General features: G+C 48.0%; 1 protein-coding gene across 6 annotated transcripts; it reads right to left on the minus strand.

Annotated features, from left to right (window-relative positions):
* SAP30L (SAP30 like) lies at positions 1–14061 on the minus strand. Of its 6 annotated transcripts, XR_002339527.1 has the most exons (6): positions 13649–14061; positions 9431–9553; positions 7138–7236; positions 4099–5281; positions 2791–3014; positions 1–2287 (listed from the first exon to the last, which is right to left on the minus strand). XR_002339527.1 is itself a non-coding variant. In XM_003134123.4 (4 exons), the coding sequence occupies exons 1-4, from the start codon at positions 13844–13846 to the stop codon at positions 5153–5155; spliced, it is 549 nt and encodes a 182-aa protein (XP_003134171.1). In that variant the 5' UTR covers positions 13847–14061; the 3' UTR covers positions 1–5152. The 6 variants fall into 6 exon arrangements, 1 of the variants encoding a protein (XP_003134171.1); XR_001301938.2 differs by having other exon boundaries at positions 1–4560; positions 4811–5281; XR_001301940.2 differs by lacking the exon at positions 2791–3014 and having other exon boundaries at positions 1–2739.

Here is a 26486-nt window from a genome sequence, read left to right on the forward strand (position 1 = left end):
TCTTGTTTCTCACTCAGATCGTTTATTAAGAGCAAAAGTCGGGCCGTCCCATCTGTGTGATATTGCAACATGAAAAGTCACATACATACCAAGGAGACCCCACAGAATCGAGAGCCTTTCAACAGTACAGAGCCATAGATTACAAAATTAAAATACAAATGATCCCCCCGATTTGGCAGGAAACACGTACAATATGAGGAGGCCTGGAATGGAAGGGCACTTGCTTTTCGATAAGGCAGTTACAAAACGGAAAAATAAAAACATACCGCACCCCCGCCAACACTCCGATGGGCATAACACATAACAGACACGTGAAACAGGGATTCTGTACAAGCCTCTGTCATCAGCGAAGATGTGTTCATTAGGCGAGAGCAACCGAAAGGCTTGTGCTTGAAGATGCAAGCTGGGTGAAGCAACAAGGGTAGACCACCCGGCCCGAAGAAAGGGCCCACCTTGCCCCTGGGTGGATTCCACCTCAAAACATGGGATCAATTTACCCTTCCTGACCATAAGCTTGGAAACAATCTGTCATGAAAGGAGAGGACTACAAAGGCACCCCTAAAGCACCATGCTTCCCAGGGCATGATCCTGAGTTCACCTGTCCTTCAGTTCAACGGCCTCTCTCCCTCACAGGGACAGGGCTGCGGATGGCAGGGCCACAGAGCTGTGTCTGTCCAAGTCAGGGTCACCGGAATTACCCAACCTCCAAGGGCCACCTGAAAGGCGGCCACTGACCACACAGCAAGTGTATTTCATGAGAATTTAGATTCTAGGACAACACCACATTTCCCGCCAGGACTTTTGAACCTTGGTCTGAAATTATAGGCTACTTCTATTCTCCCCTCCCACGGTTTGGCAAACTCACCTGACTGCCTTCCTGGTCTTTACACACAACCTTGCGTCCTACAAGTTGGTTCCCAGTCCCTGAGAGCCATGCTGGCCTTGCAAAACTCTGCTCAGTGGCAAGGTCTCCAGGATCCGAGGGCAGCTCATTTCAGGCTGGGTTACAGCTATGCTGCAAGTTGGAAATGAGTGCCCGGCAAGTCAGGAGGAGAGGCTGGCCCAGGTGGTGCCACCGCACTCAGGTAAATCTTTTCGAATTTCTGTTTCCTTATCCCTAAAAATTAACGACTAGGCAGCGGCAACCTTAAAGGACTTTCCAGCTTGGAAATACGGTACTTCTCTGACCCTGAGACATGTGGTCCCCCCAGGTTCCTAAGCTTTGTTTTCTCGATAAAAACAATGAAGTGAAGTTGTTCTTGCAGGAATCTTAAGATACAAGCCCTCGGTGGCCGTGTATCCTTTCGACGCCACACAGAGCAATGACCACATTTTTAAATCTCCCCGCTAAAACTTTTCCTTAGAGATGAGAGCATCGGTTTTTGTGAGCCAAGCACAAAACTAAGGCCTCTTCTGTCTTCAGGTAAGTCTTAGCAGGCAGATAACACTTCCTCCCCCCGACCTCCCCCATCAGCTTCAGCAAGGTCAAGGGAGTGTAACAAGCCTGATGGGGGTTCCGTGACGTCTCCAACAAGGAACTGAATGGGCCCATACTCAGGGGAAGGACAGACAGCCAGGACACCAAGGTATCTATCTGCTAGCTGCTCTTTCCAAAAGATAAGCACTGTGCCCTGGGACAGTGCCAGCAATGAGGTCCTTGGCCAACTAACGTGGCCCCCTACTGGGCAGAGGACTCAGATGGAAGTTATGGAGAACACAGAAAAGCCAGAGGTTTACAAAAATAGAACAGGCTTCCCCAGGAGGTAGTGAGTTCTCTGTCCTCAGAGGTGTTCAAGCCCAGGCTGCTCAAACCCTTGGTGGGCGGTTGTCAGCAGAATGTCAGCACCTATGGGGAGGCTGGACTGGGTGACTTAAAGGCCCTTTCCCAACTTTTGGATCTTGCCAGTCACGGTAATGACTGAGAGCCTTCAGATGTTTCCACGCAGCAACAGCTCTGGGGTCCGTGGTCGGGTCCCAGGGTGAGAGCCCTCTCCTACTTTCTGCTTTCCACCAGGCAGGTGCCCTGCGGGATATTAACAAAAAGCTCCCACAAAATAAACAGCTGAAATGCCAAGGTAGCTGCAACATTCCAGCTATAAACAGTTCTGAGTATCTGTTCTCTGGAAGACTAGCTGTGACTGTTTAGCCATGACAGGAACATCTAACAACTTGGCGGCTGTATCACATCAGTGAAATTCCTCTTCCTTTAACACCACCGATCTTGAATCTCTCAGTTGCTTTCTTTCAAGGGATTCAGCCAAAATCTTTTTCACACACTGTTGCCAACCTAAGGGTTCATTTGTTGAAATAAGAAGTTTTGTCCACTTGTTTTTTAAAGACCTTAAAAAGGAAGCATCATGAATAGCAGGATATTGACAATTCCGAGTGACAAGCTTCGGAGCGTATGAAAGAACCACACCAGGCCGGAACGGAGGCAGGAGCCGTGCTCTTAAGGCGCCAACACCAGTTCTGGAGTTTATATTCCAGTTTCGCCCAGGAGCACCAAGAGGAGAGAAGGCAATGCTGCAATGTTACAGGTGGAGCGAAGTGCGAGTCCTTGACAGGTGAGATACAAAGCCGCCCTCCCCAAACCCCACTGCTCCCTGAAGCCAGACCCGGTTGCTTTGGAGGGCCCACCATTTCTAACAGGCAGAACTCTCCTGCCCGCAGATGAAGCTGTGGGAAACTGCAGAAGAGGCTAAGGCAAGTGGCTTGGTGGTCTTATCAAAGAACAGATTTCTGCACACAAGAAAAAAACATAAGTTCAGAGAGCTTTGTCTTTTCTCTCACCTGACATGTTTTCAAAGGTTGAAAAGACACCCACAACTTCCACTTTCCGAAGTACTTCTTTAGAGGGAAGAGGGCTTGGGCCTGGAGTGCACACAGCATCCGGCTGAGGCGGGAGAGGTTCCCCAGGCTCCACGCGGGAAAAAAGCACTTGTACAGACACACAGGAAGAGATGGGGCCGAACACCACAGCTTCTTGTGCAGAAATGCCCTGCGGTCTCTCTCGACTGGGAACACAGATTTGCTTTTAAAGAAGCAGTGCCATGACCTACACACCCACAGTTTTGGTTCAAACATCAGAAAGATACACTTTTCTTTCCCCTCAGTAAGATGTGGACATTTCCAGAGAGCTGGCTACCAATGCCTTAACCCCATCTGCCCCCAAAGGCCAGCCTGATGAGAAAACACTGCCCATGGCAAAGAGGGTTTGCTGTCGGATGTCTTCAAAGCCCTTCTAACTCAGCTTCTCAGGGAAAAACCAACACAAGCCACAGGCGTTTGAGCCTTCTTGATGCCTACCCACCAACAGCTTTCCGCTGTAAATAGTGAGACTCTCTCTAAATATGTACTGAATCTCAATGACTAAAAACAGGCAGAGAGCTCACCGATGTGCCATTCAGTCAGGTGTATGAAAATAAGACCCCCTCACAGTCTAGAGTTTGCTCTCTCTCTGTTCATTTATACGTATTTTAAAAGGCTGCAATCTGCTAGACATGCACTGTGAACACTGGTGAAAGCGTAGCTGCAATGGGACACACGGCGTTTTAGTGCGAGTGGTGGCCCCGTCTCCGTGCAGGGAAAGCATGCTCCACAGCACCAAGACCTCTGGGCACCCCACCACCCTGCTGGGGGCGCGGCTGTTCTGACTTCTCTCTGTGGACCCTTAGACTCAGCCGCCTGTGAGATATTCAAACTCCCTACCAGGCCAGGTTGTCCACTGCTGCTCATATTCTTTAAGGCTTAAGAACTCAGAATTAAAACTGAGTAAGACAGTGATACTTCTGACCACAGTATGTGTGGAGACGGTCAGAAATTAGAATTCAAGTCCTTTCTTCCCTTTTCTTCCCAACCCCTGTCCACACCCTCTGGCCCCCAACACAATGACTAGAAAATTTTGCAAAAGCATACTTCTGGATATAAAGCTTTGTTTTCAAAGGATACTTTGGCTTGGATAGAGAATCTGCGTCTTTAAACACACACACACACAAAATCAGGTAATTCCTAATACTTTAAAAAAAATAAATTTTAGCAATCTTTCCCCCTAAAAGAGAGGCAAATTGCTCACAAAAATGAAAATTAGATGGCACTGACCTTTGTTGCTCAAACCCATGATTTGCTGTTGACCCCCAAGTCCAAGAAGTCACGGCCGGTCAGATTTTCTATCCCAGAGCTGGGCTTCTGAGCAGGAATCACATTGTCCTTGGCGGCCTCTTGTGGTTGTGAACTAAGTATTACTTCAGAAAACATGAGCCCCAAACCACTAAATCTCTCTCTTTGATAAGTATTTCTGGCCCAGGAGAATGGCTCAAGTCAAATACATAGCTTCACCCCGAAGAATGAAGCGTGGAGGGCACACAGAGGGCCAGGACTCCAGGGGCGGGAAGGGGGAAGGCCTCTGCACCAGTGTTTCTGGAGCCTCCACGAATGCGGTTTGGCGCCTGAGGCTGCCCTGCTGTCCTCGTCTGCCCTGAAACCTCCTGTCGGTGCATTAGGACTTCCTCCGCACTCTGGAAGTTAAGTGGTGAGCAACAGAAACAGCAGAGGTCTCAATACCTAGAGGTGGGAAGCAGATCGTTATAAGACTGGCACTGTTAGTGACAGCTGGACCAGCCACCAAATACTGACTGAGTGCCTACTGTATGCAAGGCACAGGGCCGGTGAGGGGACCAGTGTCAAGCTGATTTGCTGATAAATGACAAAGCCTGCAACAAAGCGGGGTGTCTACGATCCCAGCAGACGTGGGCCTGCTCACACACCTCCACTGCCAGCCTCACCTTGCCGCCGTTCCTGGGCTACACCTCACCTGTGGCAGCGTGGGACTGCAAGGTGCCTACCAAAGTATTTGTCCGTCTACATTTCCGGCAGAAATGACTTAATGCTTTGCTGAATGTGGTAGTACACTGCGTTTCTTTTCTTCTCATTCTGATCTCTTTTTTTTCAGTCCAGTAGTTGCCTTAAAAGAAAGTCTGTGTATAACATGCTGAATCATGAGAATACAAGCCTCCTGACCGAAAAGATTTAGAGTATTCGCCATTCAAACATTTTTATTTACAATAAAATTTAACAGTCTTTATGGGTGTAGATGTAGCAGATGTCACCTGTGCACTAAGCATCACACCTCATTCCCCGGAGACGGGCTTCACGCTCACTCGAGCTGCTTGCCGCCCTCTGATTTCTGGTCCAGTCTACTCTTGTTACTCTTCACCATGTAGATGAAGTACGCCAGGGTCTCCTTTTCGTTCACGGGTATGTTCCTGAAGTGTCGACTGACAGTCTACAGGGGAGGGGGAAAGAGAGAGCCCATTAAACTGTGTATAAGTCAGGGCCACAAATTCTACATCGTGCACAAGAGGAAAGGGCGAGCTGCTTCCAGAGCAATGGAGGCGGTGACGGCCCCTGCACAACTTCCTGCAATGCCACGCAGCTCAGCATGCCCTGCCTTCCCAGGTGTAGGTGATGTGGTTTCCAGGCTGCCAAGAGCAGCACTTTAACCCACAACACTCCCAAGGTGCAGTTCTATTTCAGAGGCAGCCAACTGTCCATCATGGCAGAGGCTCAAGGTCTTCCCTGTGGAGGAAGAGACCGGGACTGCTCTGGTTGGCCAGCTGCTGCCATAACCTCTCTGGTCCTGGAATCGGGCCGAAAAGTGTCTTTTAAAAATTGTGTCAAATAAGCAGCCAGTTGAACAGATGCTAAATGTCTGACCCCTCAAATCATCTAAATAGTACATAACTACCTCTTGAAAGACACATCAGACCTGAAGAAAAACTCACCATTTACTATGCAGACCCGCTGCTCTGATTTACTTAACAGCTCCTGAGAATGTTGGTCTCCTCCTGCCCCACCTCATCCCATCCCACCCACTGGGGGCGGGAGGATGACACACTGGCAAGTGGGTAATGCTATCTTCAAGTAGGAAAGGCTTATGTGCTTCTATGTTTTCTCCGGACGCTGGATGGTTAAGGAGAGGTTGATGGGAGTTCCTGTCGTGGTGCAGTGGTTAACGAATCCGACTAGGAACCATGAGGTGGCGGGTTTGGTCCCTGTCCTTGCTCAGCGGGTTAACAATCCGGCCCGGCGTTGCCGTGAGCTGTGGTGTAGGTTGCAGATGCGGCTCGGATCCCGCGTTGCTGTGGCTCTGGCATAGGCCAGTGGCTACGGCTCCGATTCGACCCCTAGCCTGGGAACCTCCATATGCCACAGGGCCCAAAGAAATAGCAAAAAGACAAAAAAAAAAAAAAAAAAAAAAAAGAGGTTGGTGAAAAAATGATGGGTCAGCAAGAAACCTCTAAAGGAAAGACCAACAACCAGTGGGGCAGTGAGGCTTTAAGAAAATCTCTGGATGGCCCGAGGTGTATAGCACAGATGACACCTGGAGTCAGGGAACTAGAACTACAGGGCAGTTGTCTCTGGATGGTAGGGTTGCATTTTTCTTTTCATCATTTTCCCAGCTTTCTACAAAAGGCAGAAAAACACATTTAGAAAAGAAGGATGAGAGGAACCCCCACAAATGCAAGAGGACGGAAGTAACTCGGCTCGATGTCAGACTATTAAAATAAAGGCCAAAGGAGCACTACCACCCCACGCCCAGAACTGTGTTAAGGATTCAGCGCAGGAGAAAACATTCTTGCACTCCTTTCACTACAATAAATACTTCCATTACCAACATCATGGTAAAAGAAAGCGAGAAAAAAAACAAAGAAAGAAAAAGAGCTTCTAGAGAACACGAGTGAAGGTTCCGGGGTGATTAATCTGACACACCCCATGTGGAGAATGGAACATATCTAGAAAGAATCTTGCAAAACAAGATTCAAATAGATGAACAAACAAAAGAACACCCAGGACTTCGAATCAGGAGTCTTGAGATTCCAACCTATCAACCTGCTGTGTGATTTTAAGCAAGTCCTTTCTTTTCTCTGTGCCCTGGTTTCTTTTATGGAAACCAGGCCATTCTAGGTCTAAAGCTGGGGGATTCCAAACTGCGTAAAAGAGGAAAGAGGAAGTTGCTTCCAGAGCTCTGGAGGGGTTGTGATCAACAAACACATAGAGCCGTAGGGAGAGTCAAGGTCACCGTCAGAAGCGCAATGCTGGCTCTCCCTCCCTCTTCTGAGGGCAATTTTGTCCACCTACTTCTGCTAACTGGGCCTTATTGAAGCCTGGTCTGGTCTGCAATTTGTAGTGTCGTTTATAACGTCGGAGAGTGTTCACCTGCAGCTGGAACAGATCAACCTAGAAAGAAGAGGAGAAACACATGATCCATCGCCTGACCAGCCAGGCCGCACCGAGAGCCCACTATGTGCCTAGCACTACACCAGGTAGGGTGGGGATGGAGAGGACTGCAAAGAAGTCTTAGAAATGGCCACTGCTGACTAGTAGGCTGGGAGGACAGAACAGTGGAAACAGAATTCTGGCCGGGGAGGGGTGGTCCCAGAAGGCTGATGGCAGTGATGAAGCTTTCACTAAGGAGAGGCAGTGCTTAGAAAGGCAGAGAGGAACAGAGCTAGAATAGGGAATGAGAGAAGGCCATGCACGCAGAAAGCCAGGAGGGGAACAGATGGGCTAGGGGGTCAGAGGCACTCATGATGGGTTTTAAAGGTAAGCCAGGCTAGGAGCACGTCTTGACAAGCAGGAGCTATCCAAGCTTGGAGGTGCTGTTCCAGGGCTGGATCTGCTGTGGTTTGTAGGAAGATTGGGACAGGGCGGGGAGCGGGGGGAGGGGGGGAGAAGGGTGTGGCAGAGGAAGATGCTATGGCAATGATCCAGAAATGAGACGGTGGAGTTGAGCTCAGGAGGGGTGGTGATGCTAGTGGCAGGCAGCAGGCGTAGAGGGCAAAGGTAAAAGCAGACGGACATCCTGGAGGAAGACAGGCCAGAGCTGGGCAGACTGGACAGAGGGGCATGAAGGAGGACTGAGGGAAGCGCCGCTATTCTCAAACCGTTCTCCCCTAGGCGCAACCTTCCAGTACGAGAATCCTTAACATCCCTCCAGAGAAGCTCAGAGCTACCGCAGCAAGTGGAAAAATCAGGCTGGGGTCAGGGTTTCTGCCGATGACTGGGTAACAGAGGGGACAGGGCCCTCCTTTCTTTTTTTTTTTTCTAACAAAGGAAGAGAGGAAAGCTGCACAGTCATGAAATATTGAAGGCCCAGAAAGTTGGGCTGCCTTTACCTGCCTCTAAAAGAGATGTTCTTGCTTCAGGCAGGTGGAGAGCACTTAAAAAACAAAATGAATGATCAATATGAGGGACCAAAGTCCTTCATTCTTTTCAAACATTCCTCAAATCTTTTTTTTTTTTTTTTTTTTTGGTGAAAAGCACTTAGAAAGTGAATACATCCATTTCTTTGTAAAATAATAATAATGCTAAAGGCATTAGAAAGATACGGTACACCAATGCTAGAAAAGGGGACACAGGGAGGGGCAGAGGGAAAGGACCGTATTTCCAAAGGTTTCCTTGGCCTCTGCAGACAAAGGCCCGCCTACTCTTTCTATTCCCACACAGTCATTTTCACTCTGCGTGCTAACAGGCGGTTGCCTTATGAAATATTCATGCGTCAAATATTCAATGTACATTATAAACGGTTCTTCTTTTGCTGAGTCTTAAGTGAAAACAATTTAGAGAGAAAAAAATCTGATATTCCTTCCTGTAGCCTTGCTTAATAGAGAGTGGCACCTTCATGGAAAGGCAGTCTTCTGGTTTGAGAAGCCAAGGGCTTATGGTCTAGTGCAATGGTTCTCGGCAGGGGATGATTCTGTCCCTCAGAGGACACTTACAATGTCTGGAGACATTTTTGGATGGTCACGACTCAGGGGGTGGTGTGCCTGGTACCTAATGGACAGAAGCCAGGGATGCTATGAGGCATGGGACAGCCCCACCACAAAGAATGATCTGGCCCCAAGTGTCGACAGTGCCAGGGTTGAGAAACTCTGGGCCAGTGTAACTGACCTTGGACTAGGTCTTTGGGAACAAGCCTAGAGCAAGAATCAGAGCTGGTAGAACCTGACAACTCACACTTTATTTCACAGACCAGAAAAGAGAGGGAAGTGACTTCCCCCAATCCGCAGACACACAGTCTCCAACTTTAAGGGGAAAACAAAGTTAAACAAATCTGGACAGGGTGGTTGTATTTAAGCACTTGTCAGGGGCTTCTTGCAGAAAGGCAGCACGGCTTACTAGAGAGGGCACTAGACTAGAGCCCCCAAACTGTGTGACTGAGTGTCTGTAATACGGTGGGGCAGTTGGACCAGCTGATTTCTAAGCTTCCAGCTCTCAGACTCCATATTACTGGGATTCTACGATTCCCTTTTCAAATAAGCCACAGCAACACCAGGGGACTAGAGTTACCTCGTAGACAGCCCAGGCGAGGGAAGGATCAGATCAGAGCCCACCCTTCCTGCCTTCTCAAGCTGCCGTGTCGGGCTTTTACCTCGGGAATGTCTGTGTCGTGCTCAGGAGAGTCTCCACCATCGTCACTTGTCTTCCTCTTCCTTTTATTTCGTACACTCTGGATGAAGTTTTTGTGGAAATCGCAGATATATAGGTGCCTTACCTGATGGAAAGCAGATTAAAGTCAGAGTTGTCACTCCCATGGAAACAGCACCAGGTACCTGTCAAATTCTGGAGCTTCTCTTCTTCGAGAGGCAGTGGAGAAACAGACGGGAGAACCATCATTTCCACAAGTTTACTACAGGGTTACACAAGGAGACCCCCTCCAAGAGAAGGCTACCGTCACACGAGGCGGTGCACCATAAACCAAGCCCCCCGAATGGCAAGGACAACAAATGGTGCCGACGTGGCCAAGGGCAAGGGCCCTGCAGCTGTGCTAGCCCGGGGGGAGGCCTGACTTTGTAGGTCGTAGGTAGACAAGAAGCATCCCAGATGGGAAGAGCCAAGACTTAAGTTTCAAACGAGGCTGGCAGAATGCGTGTCACTTAGGTGGAGGTGACTGCCTGTGTAGGAGCATCATGAGACATCCAGGCGTGGGGGCCATGAGAAGAGCTTAGACATTCAGACAAGACGGAGTCCCCACCCTCGCCCCCCAGGGTTTTGAAGAAGGGCGTAAGGCAACATTTTCAGATCTGGAGGAGTTGTGAACTTCCAACGAGCTGGAACACATTGGCCCTGGGAGCATGAAAGAAGGGACTGTGGTAAGGGTAGGCGGGACATCCTACTTCACGTTGACAATAGCTACGATGACAGCTCTCTGAACAACTTTCTCTCTGTGTATCAATTTATAATTCCTGCATCATCACACAAGTGATCCACAGAGAAGTGGGAAGAGGTGCAGAAACTGTCACAAAGTGGAACCACAGAAAAGAACCTGGATACTAACTAGCACTGATTTTCTAATGCAGGCTGGAGGCGTGATAGTAAGTGAAGGCGGCAACAACAGCTGAGATGGGAAGAACATGTTTTTATTAAGAATAAAGTACCGGGGTGGCTGGAGGAGCTATTCAAAAACCTAGCAAACTGAATGCCTGTGTAAATGACTTGGGGTTGTTGACACTGAACCAGATGTTGCACAAATGTTCTTGAGAGACTTCTGAATTTCTTCCTCAAATGCTTAAAGATAAAAGGAAGCTGATAGGAAACCAGTGTAATTAATTCAGGCCTTTTCATGGAGAAAATAATGAAAAGTGCTTTTTATTCAGACGAATTAGTACTTTCATGTGGTTGGATTAGTGAGTCAGGAGTAGCTTTAAGTTTATTCTGTGACGGTGTCTTGCAGAGACTGCAGGTATCCAATAAATGCTGTTGCACCTCCAAGCAGCTTAGGCCAGGAAAAGTCCCATTTACATATGGTGACAAATTGGAATAGCTTTGCCAGATTCCACTGTCAAAGGACTTTCAGACACAGCATGTGTCATGGTTTCAAAGAACCCCGTCTAATTGATGTACAAACTACTGGACATGCTTTTATCAGGGAAGAAAGCACACTCACAGCACACTCCACATCCCTGATAGGAAGCTGGCTCTCATGTTAGCTAGTTCCACATGTAAAAGCTGAGAGACTAAGCTGTCCCTCAGATTCACAGAGTGACAGACTTGGAAAAAGAATGGGCAGAAGAAGAGACTCCTAAAGCTGAGGCTGGGAGATTCCAGGTCGAGATACCAGTTACCAGGGAAACTCCCTGGGCTTCCATCTCATTTTCCAGAGGGGTAAAGTGAAGCCACCCAGAGTGAGGAAATGACCTGGCCAAGGTCATCCAGGCCTTCTGACCCCTGGCACAGGTCCTTTCCCTACTGCAACATTTTCCTCATACTGTTCTCCACTTCCACTTTTCTCTCCAGATAAAAGCAGATCTATGTTAAGTGAAGGGATGTTTGAAAGCATGTTATATCTTTTTTTTTTTGCTTTTGATTTTTAGGGCTGCATCCTCAGCATATGGAAGGTCCCAGGCTAGGGGTCTAATCGGAGCTGTAGCCGCTAGCCTATGCCACAGCCACAGCAATGCCAGATCTGAGACGCGTCTGCAACCTACACCACAGCTCATGGCAATGCCAGATCCTTAACCCACTGAGCAAGGCCAGGATTGAACCCCCAACCTCACGATTCCTAGTCGGATTCGTTCCTCTGAGCCACGTCAGGAACTCCCAAAAGCATGTTGCATCTTAATAAATCACAGAACACTGCCAACACCTACGTGAAAGGAGTTAAAACGGACTGAGTTGTATTTAAGGTGCCATTATTTAAAAAGGTTCTCTCCTAGACCCTTTTACAAGATAAATAGTCATTATTCCTCCCTAACCATTTTCAAGTACATACTGGCTTTCAGAAATTTCAGAGCTCAATGGCCTTTGGGAGGTGGGGGTGGAGGAAGGGAGGAGGGTGGTGGAAAAGGCTCCAGGGTTTTTTTTTTCCTGTTTCACTTTCTGCAACAGCTAAAAATTCTTGTAACACAGCAGTTACTTAGAATTGAATTCCTGCCCAAGCCTGTGAGAATGAAATAGAATCCCTTTCAGAATTAATGACTCTACAACACCACCTTGAAACAAACTGTGAGTGATTCCACCTCAAAACCCTACTCCTTCGAAAGCATTACCTTTTGGGAACCCTAGTGCCAGGCTCAGGCTGCCTCTCTTCCAGCACATGTGAAATGGTCAACATGACCCGACAAAGATTTTCCAGTGGGGTCACCGGGAAAATGGAGCCTCAGTTACAGCAGCACAACTGTTTGAATGGTGGGTTTGAAAGAACAGGGAATTTCTTTTTCTTTTTTAAGACTGTAAAATATTATTATAAGCTGCTCAAGTAAAGGCTCCCAACAACCTACACAGTAGGTGGGCAGTGTTTCCATGAGGATGAATTCATTCCTGTCTTAGAATTAAGCATTTCACTTCAATACATGTCCTAATCAAGGCCACTGTAGGGTCTAGCCAGTCGTTCACGCAGATGAATTACTTTCATTCATTTATTCATTTACTGATAGAGATTTGTAGTAAGAAAGCGATCAACTCACCCTCAATCATTTAAAAATAGCATCTTTCCATTCAAGAGTTGCAAATATAATTGTTAAAAAAAACATGGGGGATGGAAGGGAAGAGTCTAGAAGAAAGGGCAGGGAAATTTTTTTTTATTCATTAAAGATGTAGTTATGCATTGGGCTTGCAGGTAAATCAGACAATGGAGTTAAGAAATTAACCAGCCTCACAGGTGCTGTGTGACTTTGGCACCATCACTTCCTATCTCTGAGCCTCAGTTTCAGTTTCAAATCAGAGGTGGACAAGTGAGGGTGCTTTCAGTTTAAGGAACAATCTCTGATCCCCCCAAGAGCGAAGACACTTTGGTTCTAGAAGAGAATGGATGTGAAGCACTTAGCTGGTCTAACCCGAATATTAAATACCCCTCCAACTCATTTCCAATTCCTAATCACCAGGCAGACACAGAAGACTTGCAGCAACAGATGTCAAACTAAAAAGTTCTCAATTGGTTGACAATAGGCACATCTTTAGAATAGTTAACTGGTGAAGTGGAGGAATCACACAGGAAAAGTTTTCTATTCAAATTTAAATTACCCACCCCACCCTCCCCGGCATTTCTAAAGAAGTGAACCCTATAAACATGGATTTTCTTCCTTGCAGTCACTTCGACTGCCAGAGCCACCTCCCAAGAGCAGGTCTCGGCCTTAGTGCTGCCACATCCTTGAAAATCCCATTTCTCCACCGCAGCCTGCGGAGCGGCGAGCCTGGTGACCCTCTGCGGCAACCGAGGCCGCCGCATACAGGGAAGGAACTGCCACCTTTCCGTTTTGGAAGGAATCACAGGGATCCGGGAAGAAGGGAGAAGTTGGAGGAGAGCCGGCTCCCTTCATCACCCCTCCCTCATACCTGCTCCTTCAGGGGCCAACGAAATGAAGCCACCTCTTCCTGCTCCCATATCTAAACCAAATAAACGAGCTAAAAACTGGTGTCAGATCCTCTCGGGCGGGAAGGGTCCTCCGAGCCTCCCGCCACCAACCTCCCGGATTTGGGCAGAGCCCCAGTTAGAGCTCGAGCGGCCTCTGCAAGCCGGAGTCCAACTCCTCAGCGTGCAGATAAAGGGCGGCGAGGCCCAGGGCGGGGAGGGCTCCCGAGTCCCGCCCGCAGCCCCGGGCAGCGGCCGGAGAGCGGCCCGGCGCGGGGGCCCAGGCGGGGGTGGACTCACGCTCTTGTCGATGTCCAGCTTGAGTTTCTTCTGCGAGATGCTCTTCTGGACCCTCTTGCTGAAGGAGGCGTTGCCCGCGGGCCGGACGCAGCGCTCGCCGTCCTCGATGAGGCAGCAGCTCTGGCCGTAGCCCGGGGCGGCGGCGGGGGCGGCGGGGGGCCCTTCGCGGCTGTCCTCCTCCGTGCTAAAGCCGTTCATTTCCCCGCCCCGGGCCGGCCCCTCTGGGGGAGGGTCCCCCGCAGGCCACTCCGCGGCCGCGCTCCCCGCGGGGCAGGTCGCCGAGGCCCCCGCTCTCGAGGGTCCCAGAGTCCGTCTCCAGGCGAGGCGCTGCCCTGCCCCGCGCCAGGGAGGCCCCGCTCCGCTCCGACGCGCTCCGGGTCCTTCGGTGCCCGGCCCCGCGTCTCCGCCGAGCCCCTTCCTCTCCGCTCGCGGCGCCGGGGTCGGCTCCCGCGGCTCGCAGGGCCCCGCCGGGAGTCACCCGGAGGCGCCTTCTGCCGGGGGCCCTGAACCGTTACCCTTCGGCGAGGACGTCCGAGAGAACGTCCCAGGAAGAAGCCGCTCCCCGGGGACCCCGGGCCGGGGCTGCCAGGGGGTTCCGAGGGCCCCCGCCGGCTCCCGCCTTCTTTCGGCTGCTGGGCAAACTCGCCACTGGGCAGCTCTCCCGGGGTGGCGCGGCCTCCCCGCGCGGGGCCCGGCCTCGAACCCGCGGCGCCCGGGCCCCGCGGAGCGTCGAGCCCGCCCCACCCCTGCAGCAGCTCGGCTGCGCCCCGAGTCCCGCGGCAGCCCCTGGGCCGCCTGGCCGCCGCCCGCCCAACGCTCCGCACCACAACAGTTCGCTCCCCCCGCCCTCCGCGGGACAGCGGAAGTCCCGCCGCCGCACGCCCATTGGTGGCTTTCTCTATCTGGGCGGGGCCACCGCCGCCGCTGGCGCGTCCCATTGGGCGCCATCACCGCCAGTCCCCGGCGCCTGGCTACTTCCTGGACTCTGCTGGGATGGGTTCAAAGTAGAGAAAGTGGAAAAGGGAAGAGTTCCCCGGGTGAGGGAGGGGAACCGGGCCGTAGACTCTTCGGGCTCGGGGAGGATGGTGAGCAGGGTCCCGGTTGGACCGAGGGCCCGACTCTGGAAACAGAGGATCACTTCGGGAGCGGACAGAGTACAGACGTGGGCGGGGGCACGGAGGGACATATACACGGAGGGCATGTGAGGGGGGACCTAGAGGGAAGAGAGGTACTGTCATGAGAGGGACAGACTGGGCAAAACGGAAGGACCAGGGCCTGAGGACCTGCAGAGCGGCAGGAGTTAGGGTGCGTGAAACAGGACAGAGGACAGCCATGGCGGGAAAGACAGGGGGACAATCGGAGCAGATACAAGGAAAGACGTGCGGAAGAGGTGAAGGTGGGTGGGTGTCTGATGGCGGGTCTTGAAAGATAGTCAGAAGCTTGTGGGTGGCGGACCCTCTCCCACTGCGGAGACAGGGACTGGCTGGGTCTGCTCGGAAAGAGGAGAGGGGGAAAGGAACCCGAGGGGCTGTGGTGACCCTTCCGCTGGGAAGAATCGGAAGTCGAGATAAGGTCTAGAGGGTGGACTAGGCGAACCGCGGTAAGAGGAGGAGCTGCGGAGGAAAATGCAGAAAGGATGGGCCAATCTCGGCGAGAGGAAGTGCTTGCTGTATTTTGGGCCCTCCCTGGAGCTCTGTAAACTGTAGCTCCTATGGCTTTAAGCCTCCGGGTTTACCCGGGAGGTGACCGCGCCCTGAGGAGCCCCAGTGCGTGGGGTTCGGTGCTCAGGGCGTCACACACACCCAGCGCCGCAGGAAGAGCCTCTAATCTAGAATGCCTAGTCAGGCCACCTCTCCACTGGTAGCCTGGGGACAAGTGAGGGCCAAAGGCCCGAGGAGACTAGCCCAGGATCTTGCAGTCTTTCAGGACTGGGCAGCATTTGTGGGGACGGGGGTTGTGCGGGGGAAGGAGAGTGAAAGGGAATGTGACCGGGAGTGTTAGGGAAGCACGTGTCCCTATTTTGGTGGTACTAGGAGGCACTGAAGAGGCTTCTGGTTTGTGTCTTGTAGCAAAGGGGAAGCTACCAGATTCCATGTTGAGAAGCAAATGCCCTGTGATCTTCAGTTTTCCTCACTGGCCTTAAACGTATTTGTACCCTCTAGCCTGGTAATTTCACATATGGGATAGCCATTTCAGGAAATTGGCCTGCGGGAGGAAATTTTAAACACAACAATGTTCGTTATGGGATTAATTATAACAGGAAAAAAAATGTAAATGCCTGAACGTTCCACAAGGGAAGTGGTTAAATCAACAACCTAACAGCTTCAGAATGAGATATTTTGCAGTCCCTTTATGATGCCTTCAACCTTTAAGGTAGCTTCAACATCAGTGTGAACAGGTTCTAAATATGACAATTCACCATTGACTCGTCAATGAAGAGTTGATGAGTTGGAGAAATGCTTTATGTTAAGTTTGAAATGCAGGATACAACTTTGCATATGAGTTATGGTGTGTGTACATCTACGTTTAAAACAACAAAGAAAAACAACGACTATTTGTGCATAAGAAATACGCCAAAGTCCTAACAGTAATTATTTTGGGGTGGTGGAAATATGATTGATATTTTTCTCTTTTTATTCTACCTTTGCATTTTCCCCAATAAGCATTTCTTCCCTTAACAGTAGGGAAAAAATACAATAAAAAATTAATGGCAAAAAGGCAAGTTTAATAGGATTCTTCCCTCAGCGTTCATATATTCAAAAGTAAATTATTGAGCAAATAGTGTACATTCATTTCAGGCTTGGCCACAGGAGGAAGATGAAATAGAATCCTTGCCTTAAAAGAGTGTATGTTCTAGCAGGGGAGCTGAGACATGCACACAGGAAACAGCTGGGTATCCATACAAGGCAGTGTGCAATGTTGGTATCGAAGTTGAGAGGTATGGATAAGAGCCCTTCCACTTCCCACGTAAATTTTTTTCAAAACAGCATTTGCATCCAGCACCAGACTCCCGCAGTACACACAGTTTCTTCAGCACCACTCCCCCCACACTACCCCTCTGGCAGTGGAGGGGGATGGGGGCCTTTTTTTGGATGCTTGCTCAGCCCCAGGGGTTCTGTCTGCTCCTTATAACTGCTATTCCTGTATTCTTTAGAGTTCTCTTCTTTTTCCCTCTGGGCAGCGATAGAACTGGGCAGTGACCCAAGCCACTGCAGTGACCCTTGACCCATAAACTGCTGTGCCACAAGAGAACCTGGAGTTCTCTTTACTTCTTAGCAGGCAGTGTCTCCTTACTGTAGTCCCCTGTTCTGATGAATAAATCTCTATATTAACCTTTCCCTGTTCAAATTACTCTGTGGTTTCTCTCATAATTATGCCTAGCCTCTACATATTTTTTTTGTTGGCGGGGGTGGGGGGGGGAATGACACATGCTTTTAACCATCCTTTACATACAATTTTGTAGTCTTTCTTCAAGGAATGTTTTATCATAAGCTTTTCCCATGTTATTATATAGATTGGTTCCAAGTAGCAATATATGGGAAAAAAATTCTGATCCCCTTGTTGGGGAAGTAAATCTGTAACTTTAGAAAGCAGATATAAATAAATATTCAGATATTGAGGGAATGGATACAGGAGAGATGCTTCTGTGATTTTGTTCTGCTTTCTGTAGGATTTAAGAGTCCTGGAAATGGCCCAGATAATCTGACTTGCTACATTTATAAGTTTAGGTAATTAATTTATAACCATTGCTTAAGTGCTTAGAAAGATCTGGCTGTTTAGATGTGTAAGTCTGCCCTGTTGGGCATTTAAAGTGTTTGAAAAAAATCAGGCATATTAAATTCGTAATTGTAGCCTGAAATGTCTAAGGAAATCTGATTAATTAAGGCTGTAAGTCTGTTAAATGTTTGAGGACTGAATCTACTAAACTTAAGAATTAATTTAATAGTAATCAAAGAACAAGTGAAAGTGATTATTCTTATCTTTATATGAAAAATTACTAGATTTGCAATGGAATAGCAAGATTTATAAGTTGAACCTAAAGCCTTTAAGAAAAGCTAGGTTTTAAAATGAGCAAGTTGGAGTTCCTGTTGTGGCTCAGCAGGTTATGAACCCAGCTAGTAACCATGAGGATGTGGGTTCAACTCCTGGCCTTGCTCAGTGGGTTAAGGATCCAGTGTTCCCATGAGCTGTGGTGCAGGTCGCAGATGCAGCTGGGATCCTGCGTTGCTGTGGCTGTGGTGTAGGCCAGCAGCTACAGCTCCCAATTGAGCCCTAGCCTGGGAACGTCCATATGCTGCAGGTGTGGCCCTTAAAAAAAAAAAAAAGGCAAAATAAACAAATAAAATGATCAACTTGAGTCAGTAACTATAACATTCTTTATACCTATCCCCAGATATTTAAAATTGTACATCAGGAGTTCCCTGGTGGATTAGCAGTTAAGGATTCAGTGTGGTCACTGAGTAGTCCATCCCTGGCCAGGGAACTTCCACATGCCGCAGGTGTGGCCCAAAAGAAAAAAATCGCAGGTCGATAACCCCCAACTTTACAGATCCTAGCTGAGACCTCTCTTCTGAGCTCCAGATAACATTCAGCTCTTTGCTTGGAAAGCTCCAGAGGCATCACAGACCAAGAAGACATTCAAGTTAACCTTCTCTGGCTCCCAAATCCATAAACTGCACCCTGCACTACCCTTGATCTCCCTTCCTCTCACCCGACTCCAAGCCAACCCATCATCGAGGCACCTTCTTTTATTTCCAGTAGATATTTACAATCTGTCCCTTTTGCTTCATTTTCTGCAGCCAGCAGCCCACTCCAGCCCAGCATCGTCTTTTGCCTAAAGTGTTTCACTGGCTCTGACCTGGTCCCTGAATCACTCTTTCTCTAGGGAGCCTCTGCACAAAGCAGACCATACCACACCCTCTTTAAGGCCCCTTGCCAGCTTCCCAGTGCACCAGCTTCCCAGTGTGTTCTCAAAGTGCCCCTTGCCATCTCCTTGCCTCAACTCTGTCTTTCTTCCTGAAGCTCCTCGAATTAGCCAAGCTCCTTCCTACCTCGAAGTTTTTGAATTGGCAGTTCCATCTTCCTGGAATACTCTTCCTCCTGCTCTTCTATGGCTGGCTCCATCCTTCAAGTCTTAATTTTTTTTTTTTTTTTTTTTTTTTTTTTTTTTGCTTTTAGGGCTGCATCCTCGGCATATGGAGGTTCCCTGGCTAGGGGTCAAATAGGAGCTACAGCTGCCAGCCTCCACCACAGTCAAAGCAATGCAGGATCCGAGCCGCATCTGTGACCTACACCACAGCTCATGACAATGCCACATCCTTAACCCACTGAGCGAGGCCAGGGATAGAACCTGCAACCTCATGGCCCCTAGTTGGGTTCATTTCAGCTGGGTCACTGCAAGAACACCCAAGTCTAAATTTAAATGTCACCTCCCCAGAGAGTCTTCCCTGATTAAGAGCAGCTGGTTTCCCCTTGCCCATCTCTGTTCTCTATTCAGTGTCTTTTCTTTAGCATTCATTACAATATGCAATTCATCTCTTTTATTATTGTTGTGGTTGTGTGACTGTCTCTCCCATTTCATTATAAGCTCCATGAAGGCAGGGACCATGTCTGTATTATTTGTTGCCGTGGCTCCAGTGCATACAATAATTCTCCAGTGCTGGTGGCTACCAGAGTAGGGACTCAGTTAACACTTTTTCAATAAATTAAATATATTCAACAATATCAAGATATTTATTTATTTACTTATTTATTTGGTTGCACCCGTGGCACATGGAAGTTCCCAGGCCAGGGATCAAACCATAGCAACAACCCAAGCTACAGCAATGACAAGGCCAGATCCTTAACCTACTGAGCCACCAGGGAACTCCACTGAGCTAGTTATTAAGTGGGGAAAAAAGATAGAAAGCAGTATGTAGAGTATAAGTTCCATTTGTAGTTCAAGAGAATTTTATGCACACATACATACATGTACACATGGAGGACACACGAGGAAGTAGTCATTGTGGTGGCCTCTATGGTAGAGACTGCAGGTCAAGGGAGGAAAGGTAGAAAGAATTCGAAGTTAATAATCCTTTCCTACTTGAATGGTTTTCCGTGTGTCTACATTTCCCTTATAATAAGAAAGATACCATCTTTTCGTACTGTTAGCAGACAATAAGGCACACCAAAAAAGTAGGAAGACTCAGAATAAAGAATAGTCATCCAGAAGTTCCGTCATGGCTCAGCCGTTACCAAACCTGACTAGGACCCAAGAGGATGCAGGTTTGATCCCTGGCCTCATTCAGTGAGTTAAGGACCCGGTGTTGCTGTGAGCTGTGGTACAGTTTGCAGAAGCGGCTCACATACAGCGTGGCTGTGGTGTAGGCCTACAGCTGTAGCTCCGATTCGACCTCAGCCTGGGAACTTGTCATCCAAATGGAATAAATTTAGCTTTAATGAAAAATCCACGATGTGGTCCTTATTTTCCTCATTCCACTGAGGACCTATGAAGGCTTCCTCTGGCTCTGGCTGTGGACTGCATTCTGGCACTTGACAGCTATCATGCTTCTTGGCATTGTGAAAAAGAGCAGGGCTCCCTACTCAGAAGCCCTTGGTTTGAACCCCAGGTCTGCCACTTTATTAGCTGTAGAATCAATGACAATGTAAACTATAGAGCCTCAGTTTTCTTCATCTATAAGAGATGATACAAGTACCTCTCTCATAGGCTTTTGTCAAGATCAAATGTGATAAATATTAAGCACTTAGCACAATGTCTTGCTCATAGTAAGTGCTCAATAAGTGGTGGTTTTTATTTTATACATTACGTGCTGACATGTCTAAGCTTCCCACTGAATTCAGATTGCTGCATGTTCAGGAGGAAGACATATGACAAGGTGGCTGGGTGGCACTGTCTATCTGCCAACTGTTCAGCTTCCGCATGGGTGTTCTCCATATCCATCTGCCCAGCAATGACTGGGAAAGTACTTGATTATTTTATTGCACCTTAACCTCATCTTGTAAAATCATGTGAATGGAAAAATGAAAGTACCAACAGTAGTGATGGGAAGTATGTACAAATCAAGCAAATGAGAGCAACAATCCACAGAATGGGAGAAAATGTTGCCAAATCATATGCCTAATAAGGGACTTGTTTACAGAATATATAAAGAGCTCATGTTTCAGTAACAAAAGAAAAGCCAATTAAAAAGTGGGCAAAGGGTTTGAGTAGACATTTCTTTGAAGAGGTTATACAAATGACCAACAAGCACATGAAAAGATACTCAACATCACTCATCATTAGGGAAATGTAAATGAAAACCACAATGAGATATTACTTCACACCTAGTGGGATGGCTACAGTCCTAAGACAGGCAACAGCAAGCATTGGCGAAGATCTGAGGAAATGGAAACCTGAATATTTGCTGGTAGGAATGCAAAATGGTGAGGCCACTTTGGAAAAATTGTTTAGCTGTTCCTCAAAATGTTAAACATAGAATTACCATGTGACCTAGCAATATATATCCAAGAGAAAGGAAAGCGTACATTTACACAAAAAACCTGTACATGCATGTTCACAGCAGCATTATTCACAAGAGCCAAAACATAGAAATAACCCAAATATCCATCAAGAGATGAATGGATAAACGAAATGTGGTATATCCAGACATTGGAATGTGATTCATCTATTAAAAAAAGATGTACTAATACATGCTACAATATGGATAAACCTCAAAAAATTATGCTAAGTGAATACCAAACAAAAAAGGTCACATGCTTTATGATTCTATTGATTTGAAATGTCCCGAAAAGTAAATCCATAGAGACAGTGGTTGCCAGTGGCTGAGGGGCTTGGAGGGGCTGGAGTGGGAAGTGACAATTAATAGGTACAGGGCTTCTTCTTCTTCTTTTTTTTTTTAGGGCTTCTTTCTAAGGGTATAAAAGTGTTCTGGAATTTGCAAGTGATGATAGCTACCCAACCTTGCGAATATACTAAGAACTTTGAATTATACCCTTTAAATGGGTGAATTACATACAGCTCAGTAAACGTCTTTAAAAAAGGAAGAATGTGTACTATTAATTCTTTCTAATTGATATAAACATAGAAATAAAAGGATCTGTTGAAAGGGATGAGTTTTTAGCCTCTACTGGATGTTCTTTTTTTTTTTTTTTTCTGTCGTTTTGCCATTTTCTTGGGCCGCTCTCGCAGCATATGGAGGTTCCCAGGCTAGGGGTCGAATCGGAGCTGTAGCCACCAGCCTACACCAGAGCCACAGCAACGCGGGATCCGAGCTCGTCTGCAACCTACACTACAGCTCATGGCAACGCCGGATCGTTAACTCACTGAGCAAGGGCAGGGACCGAACCCGCAACCTCATGGTTCCTAGTCAGGTTCGTTAACCACTGCGCCACGATGGGAACTCCTTCTTTTTTTTTTTTTAAATGGAAGTATAGTATAGTGTGTTAATTTCTGCTGTACTGCAAAGTGATTCAATTACACACCACACACATATATACATTTAAAGAATATTCTTTTTCTTTAGGGTTTATCACAGGGTATTGAATATAGTTCCCTGCACTATACAGTAGGACCTTGCTGTTTATTCATTCTATATGTAATAGTTTTCATCTGCTAATCCCAAACTCCCAATCTATCCCTTCTCCACCTCCTCTCTCCCTACTTGGCAACCACAAGTCTGTTCTCTATGTCTGTGACTCTTTCTGTTTCACAGATAAGTTCATTTGTGCCATATTTTAGATTCCATATGTAAGTGATACATATGGTATTTGTCTTTATCTTTCTGATTTACTTCATTTAGTATGATAATCTCTAGGTCTATCCTTGTTGCTGCAAATGGCATTATTTCATTCTTTTTTAGGGCTGAGTACTATTCCATTGTGTATACGAACTATATCATCTTTATCAATTCATCCGTCAATGGACACTTATGTTGTTTCCATGTCTTGCTATTTCTATTGGATGTTCTTAAGCCTGTTTTTTGATTTGCGAAGGAAAATAATCAATTGAAGACATATTAGCAGAGACTAGATATATATTATCAAAGATTGTATCTAAAAATGCAGGTACAATTGCATAGTGTTATACCACGTTTTATTACCTAGGAACAGATGGGCCCTGTTGATGATATATTTGTCGTTTGACTTTTGACATTAGTCACATTTTCAGAAATGAATTTCTATATGGAAATAGGGGCCTGTGCATGCTCTCATGGAGAAAGCAAAAAAAAACCTTTTTCTTTCAGGCTAGTTCACCAGACGAGGAATAATTCAGTTTCTAAGGAATAATTCAGTTTATTCCTTAGAATAAAGAGACAGCACAAATTATTTGGATCACTGGAAAATTCTAACACTCACGAAAAAAATCAACTTTTGATTTATATATCAATCTTCTATGAGCGTGGTTAGGAAAAAGGCTGGAAAGCTGTTTTATTTTGACCTCAACTAAAAATGCAACTTATGGTGACATAAAAAATGAGTATTAATAAATCTCAAAAAACTACAATTCCAGAGGTAGGTGTTTGGTTCATCAGTAGCGCAGCACTTTCCAAATTCCCAATCAGCTCTGCTAGGAGCTGCGGGTAAAATGACACTCTGCACAGAGGGAGCCTTACCCTCATGCAGTCAAGTGGAGGAGAACGACCTCAAACAACTGAATGAAGGAATAAAATCATTAATAAGGAAAATAAACCTCATTCGCTAATTTCATATTTGCAGATTCACCTACTCACTGAAATGTACTTGTAATCTCAAAACCGAGACTTGCAGCACTTTTGAGGTCACTTGCACAGAGTGGCAAAAACTTGGAGTCACCCAACACGCGTTTCCAGCTGAGGTCAGTTCTGCTCTTGTGCTATAAATGGGAGTCCTTCTTGCATCTTACCCTGTGCTATACTTTTTACATTTTTTGTGCGTTTTGTTGGTGATTTCGGTTTAAAAAATGCCCCCTAAGCATGATGCTGAGGTGATGGCTCATGTTCCTAAGCACAAAAAGACTGTGGTGTTCCTGAAAGAGAAAATCTATGTGTTAGCTAAGTTTCCCTGAGGCGTGAGTTCCCGCGTGGTGGGCCGGGAGTTCAGTGTTAATGATCTATAACAAATGAGGTGCACAGAAAGCAAGGTTCTGTACTGACGGCTTGGCGAAAACGTTGTGACCAGAGGTGGCCAGGACCTGACCCTGTGTTTCCCCTCGAAGTGAGAGTTCTGTATTCGCTCACTCAGTGTCCGAGGTGACTTTATAGAACAAACCGCTGTGAATTACAAGGATGGATATGTATCAGGATGAGCGCCAGAAGAGGAGCTACAGAGGTGCCGAGAATGATGTGGGTGAGCCTGTTCTTGAGAGAGAAGCCTCTTGGAGGAATTGACAGTTGAGCTGAGACCCAAAGGTGAAAAGAAGCTGCCGAGCAGGTGGAGAACATTCCGAGCAGAGGGACCAGTGGGATCTGGAGGCAGGAAAGCTTCGGCCTCCGTGGGTACCTGAGCCCTGTTGGGACATGATGGAGAAACAGGCAGGGGCCAGCTCCAAAGGACCTTGTGGACCTGGCTAAGAAGTTTGGGTTTCATTCTAAAGGCCTGGAGTAAAGCTGCAAACTGGAAAGAAGCGCAAGCTGCAGCCTGCAGGCGATGCAGTGGAAATCAAGTGACTCTTCTCAGTTGGCTGGGTCCTTGTCTGTTCTCATCACTAGGCTCTAGAGGTCACAGATTGTCCCTATTCGCTGTCTTTTCGGGGCCTAGGATAGAGCCAGGACCAACCACTCTGAGCCCAGGGCATGGACCACCACAAGCCTACACACACGTGTCTGCTGACGGAATTCTGCAGGGGTAGGTGTGAAGACACCATAGTGAGGACTTTTCCTAGAACCAGGACAAAACCAGAATTCAGGCCTCTGCCTCCCAGGCTGGCTGACAGGCCAATGGTGGGAAGCTGAGCTCTCAGCTCCAGCAAAGGCAGACCCGCCCTCCCCTGCTCCTCATCCCCGGGCAGGAGCTGGCAGGAGATCAGACGCTGCTTCAATTCCAAGGAGCACACGAACAAAGGCTGTAAAGTTGCTAAGAAACCTGCTTTTGCTGAGGGCTCACCGAGTGTTCTTTTGTTTCTCTGGCGTTGTGTGTGTGAGTGAGAGTGGGTGTGAAGTGCGCCTAGGGCTGTCACCCTGCCAGCCCCAGATCACGTCAAACTTGAAGGCAAGAGCTGTATGCTACCGAGCCCCATGGGGACCCCAGGTATCGCCAAAATGGGCAGTGAAGGGGGAACAAAAGAGGAGCCAGCTGCCTGAGGGCAGACGCTGGCAGAGCTGGGAGCAGCTGCAGGAAGGATGCTTTGGATGCTGAGTCCTGGACCCATTTCACCAAAAGCCCAGAAGCCTGAGGGTGGGGGACACCACTAGTCACACCAGGGGAGGGGGGGGTCCCACTCCCATCCCCCAGCTGAGCTTGGAAAATAAATCGTTAACAAGACTCAGGCCATTGGAGACTACTTGATGCACGATCTGTAGAAGTGTAAGGTTCCAGGCAACTATCTAATTTGTTGTCTTCTCATTGCTGTAAGGAGAATCTGAGGCCTAGGGCGCGGAAGGGACTTTCTCAAGGGCACATAGCATATAATGGATGTAGGAGAGCTCACTATAGGGTCTGCAGCCTGTGAGTAGAGGAAAAAAAGGCTTGGAGTGTACTCTGAAAGTACATTATTCATCCATGTGTCCATTCATCAAATACTTCCTTCCTTCCTTCCTCTTTCTTTCTTTTCCTGCTTTTTAGGGCTGTACCTGTGGCATATGGAAGTTCCCAGGCTAGGGGTTGAATCAGAGCTATGCCACAACCACAGCAACTCAGGACCCAAGCTGCATCTGCAACCTACGCCACATCTCACAGCAGTGCCAGATCCTTAACCCACTGATCAAGGTCAGGGATTGACTCCGAATCCTCATGGATCCTAGTTGGGTTCGTTAACCGCTGAGCCACACAGGGAACTCCCCATTCATCAAACACTTATTGAGCCCTTACTAAGTGCCAGGAGCCCCAAATCCCCAACCCCAGCCAAACAGCAAGAAAAGGAGAATGCAAACCTTTGAGCAAATTGCCAGATTCTCTGCATCTGTTTCCTAGTAAGTGTGCCCACCCCACCGTGGAGCTCCCACTGTGTCTGGACAAGGGCTTTGTTTACCGTGGGCCTTCCTCTTGCTTGCAGCCTTAGGAGGACGAGGAGCTAAAATGGACAGGAAACATGATCTTCCTCCCTGTCTCCCCACCTACTCCAGGGAAGAAGAACCCTTTTCCCTGGTCAGTGACTTGGAGGAGGCACCCAAGGGCTGGCTGTCCTGGATTTGTTTCTCCCTCTGCAGGCCCTGGGTGCCTCGTAGGTACCCAGCACCTTGAGCAGGTCATTCCTGGCTCCAGATGTCAGTGAAGGGCACAACTGACACTCTCACTCTGCCCAGTTTAAAATCCTTAAAATCAAGACCAGAGGCCCTGTGGGGTCTGGCTTCAGCCTGCCCTTTCCTTCTCTCCTGCTCTGCTCCAGCCTTGCTGACCTTTCCACCTGCAAGCTTTCCCAGGGGCTTTGCCCATGCCGCCCTACACCTGGAATGTTCTCCTCTCCCCCCTTTTTCTCCTAGTAAAATATTTTTTTCCCCCTGTCTTTTGAGGCCCACGCCCACCGCATATGGAGATTCCCAGGCTAGGGGTTGAATTGGAGCTGTAGCCACTGGCCTACGCCACAGCCAAAGCAACATGGGATCTGAGCCATATCTGCAACCTACACCACAGATCAAAGCAATGCTGGATCCTTAGCCCACTGAGCGAGGGCAGGGATTGAACCCGAGTCCTCATGGATACTAGT

Source organism: Sus scrofa, chromosome 16, assembly GCF_000003025.6.
Source record: "Sus scrofa isolate TJ Tabasco breed Duroc chromosome 16, Sscrofa11.1, whole genome shotgun sequence".
Taxonomy (NCBI): Eukaryota; Metazoa; Chordata; class Mammalia; order Artiodactyla; family Suidae; genus Sus; species Sus scrofa.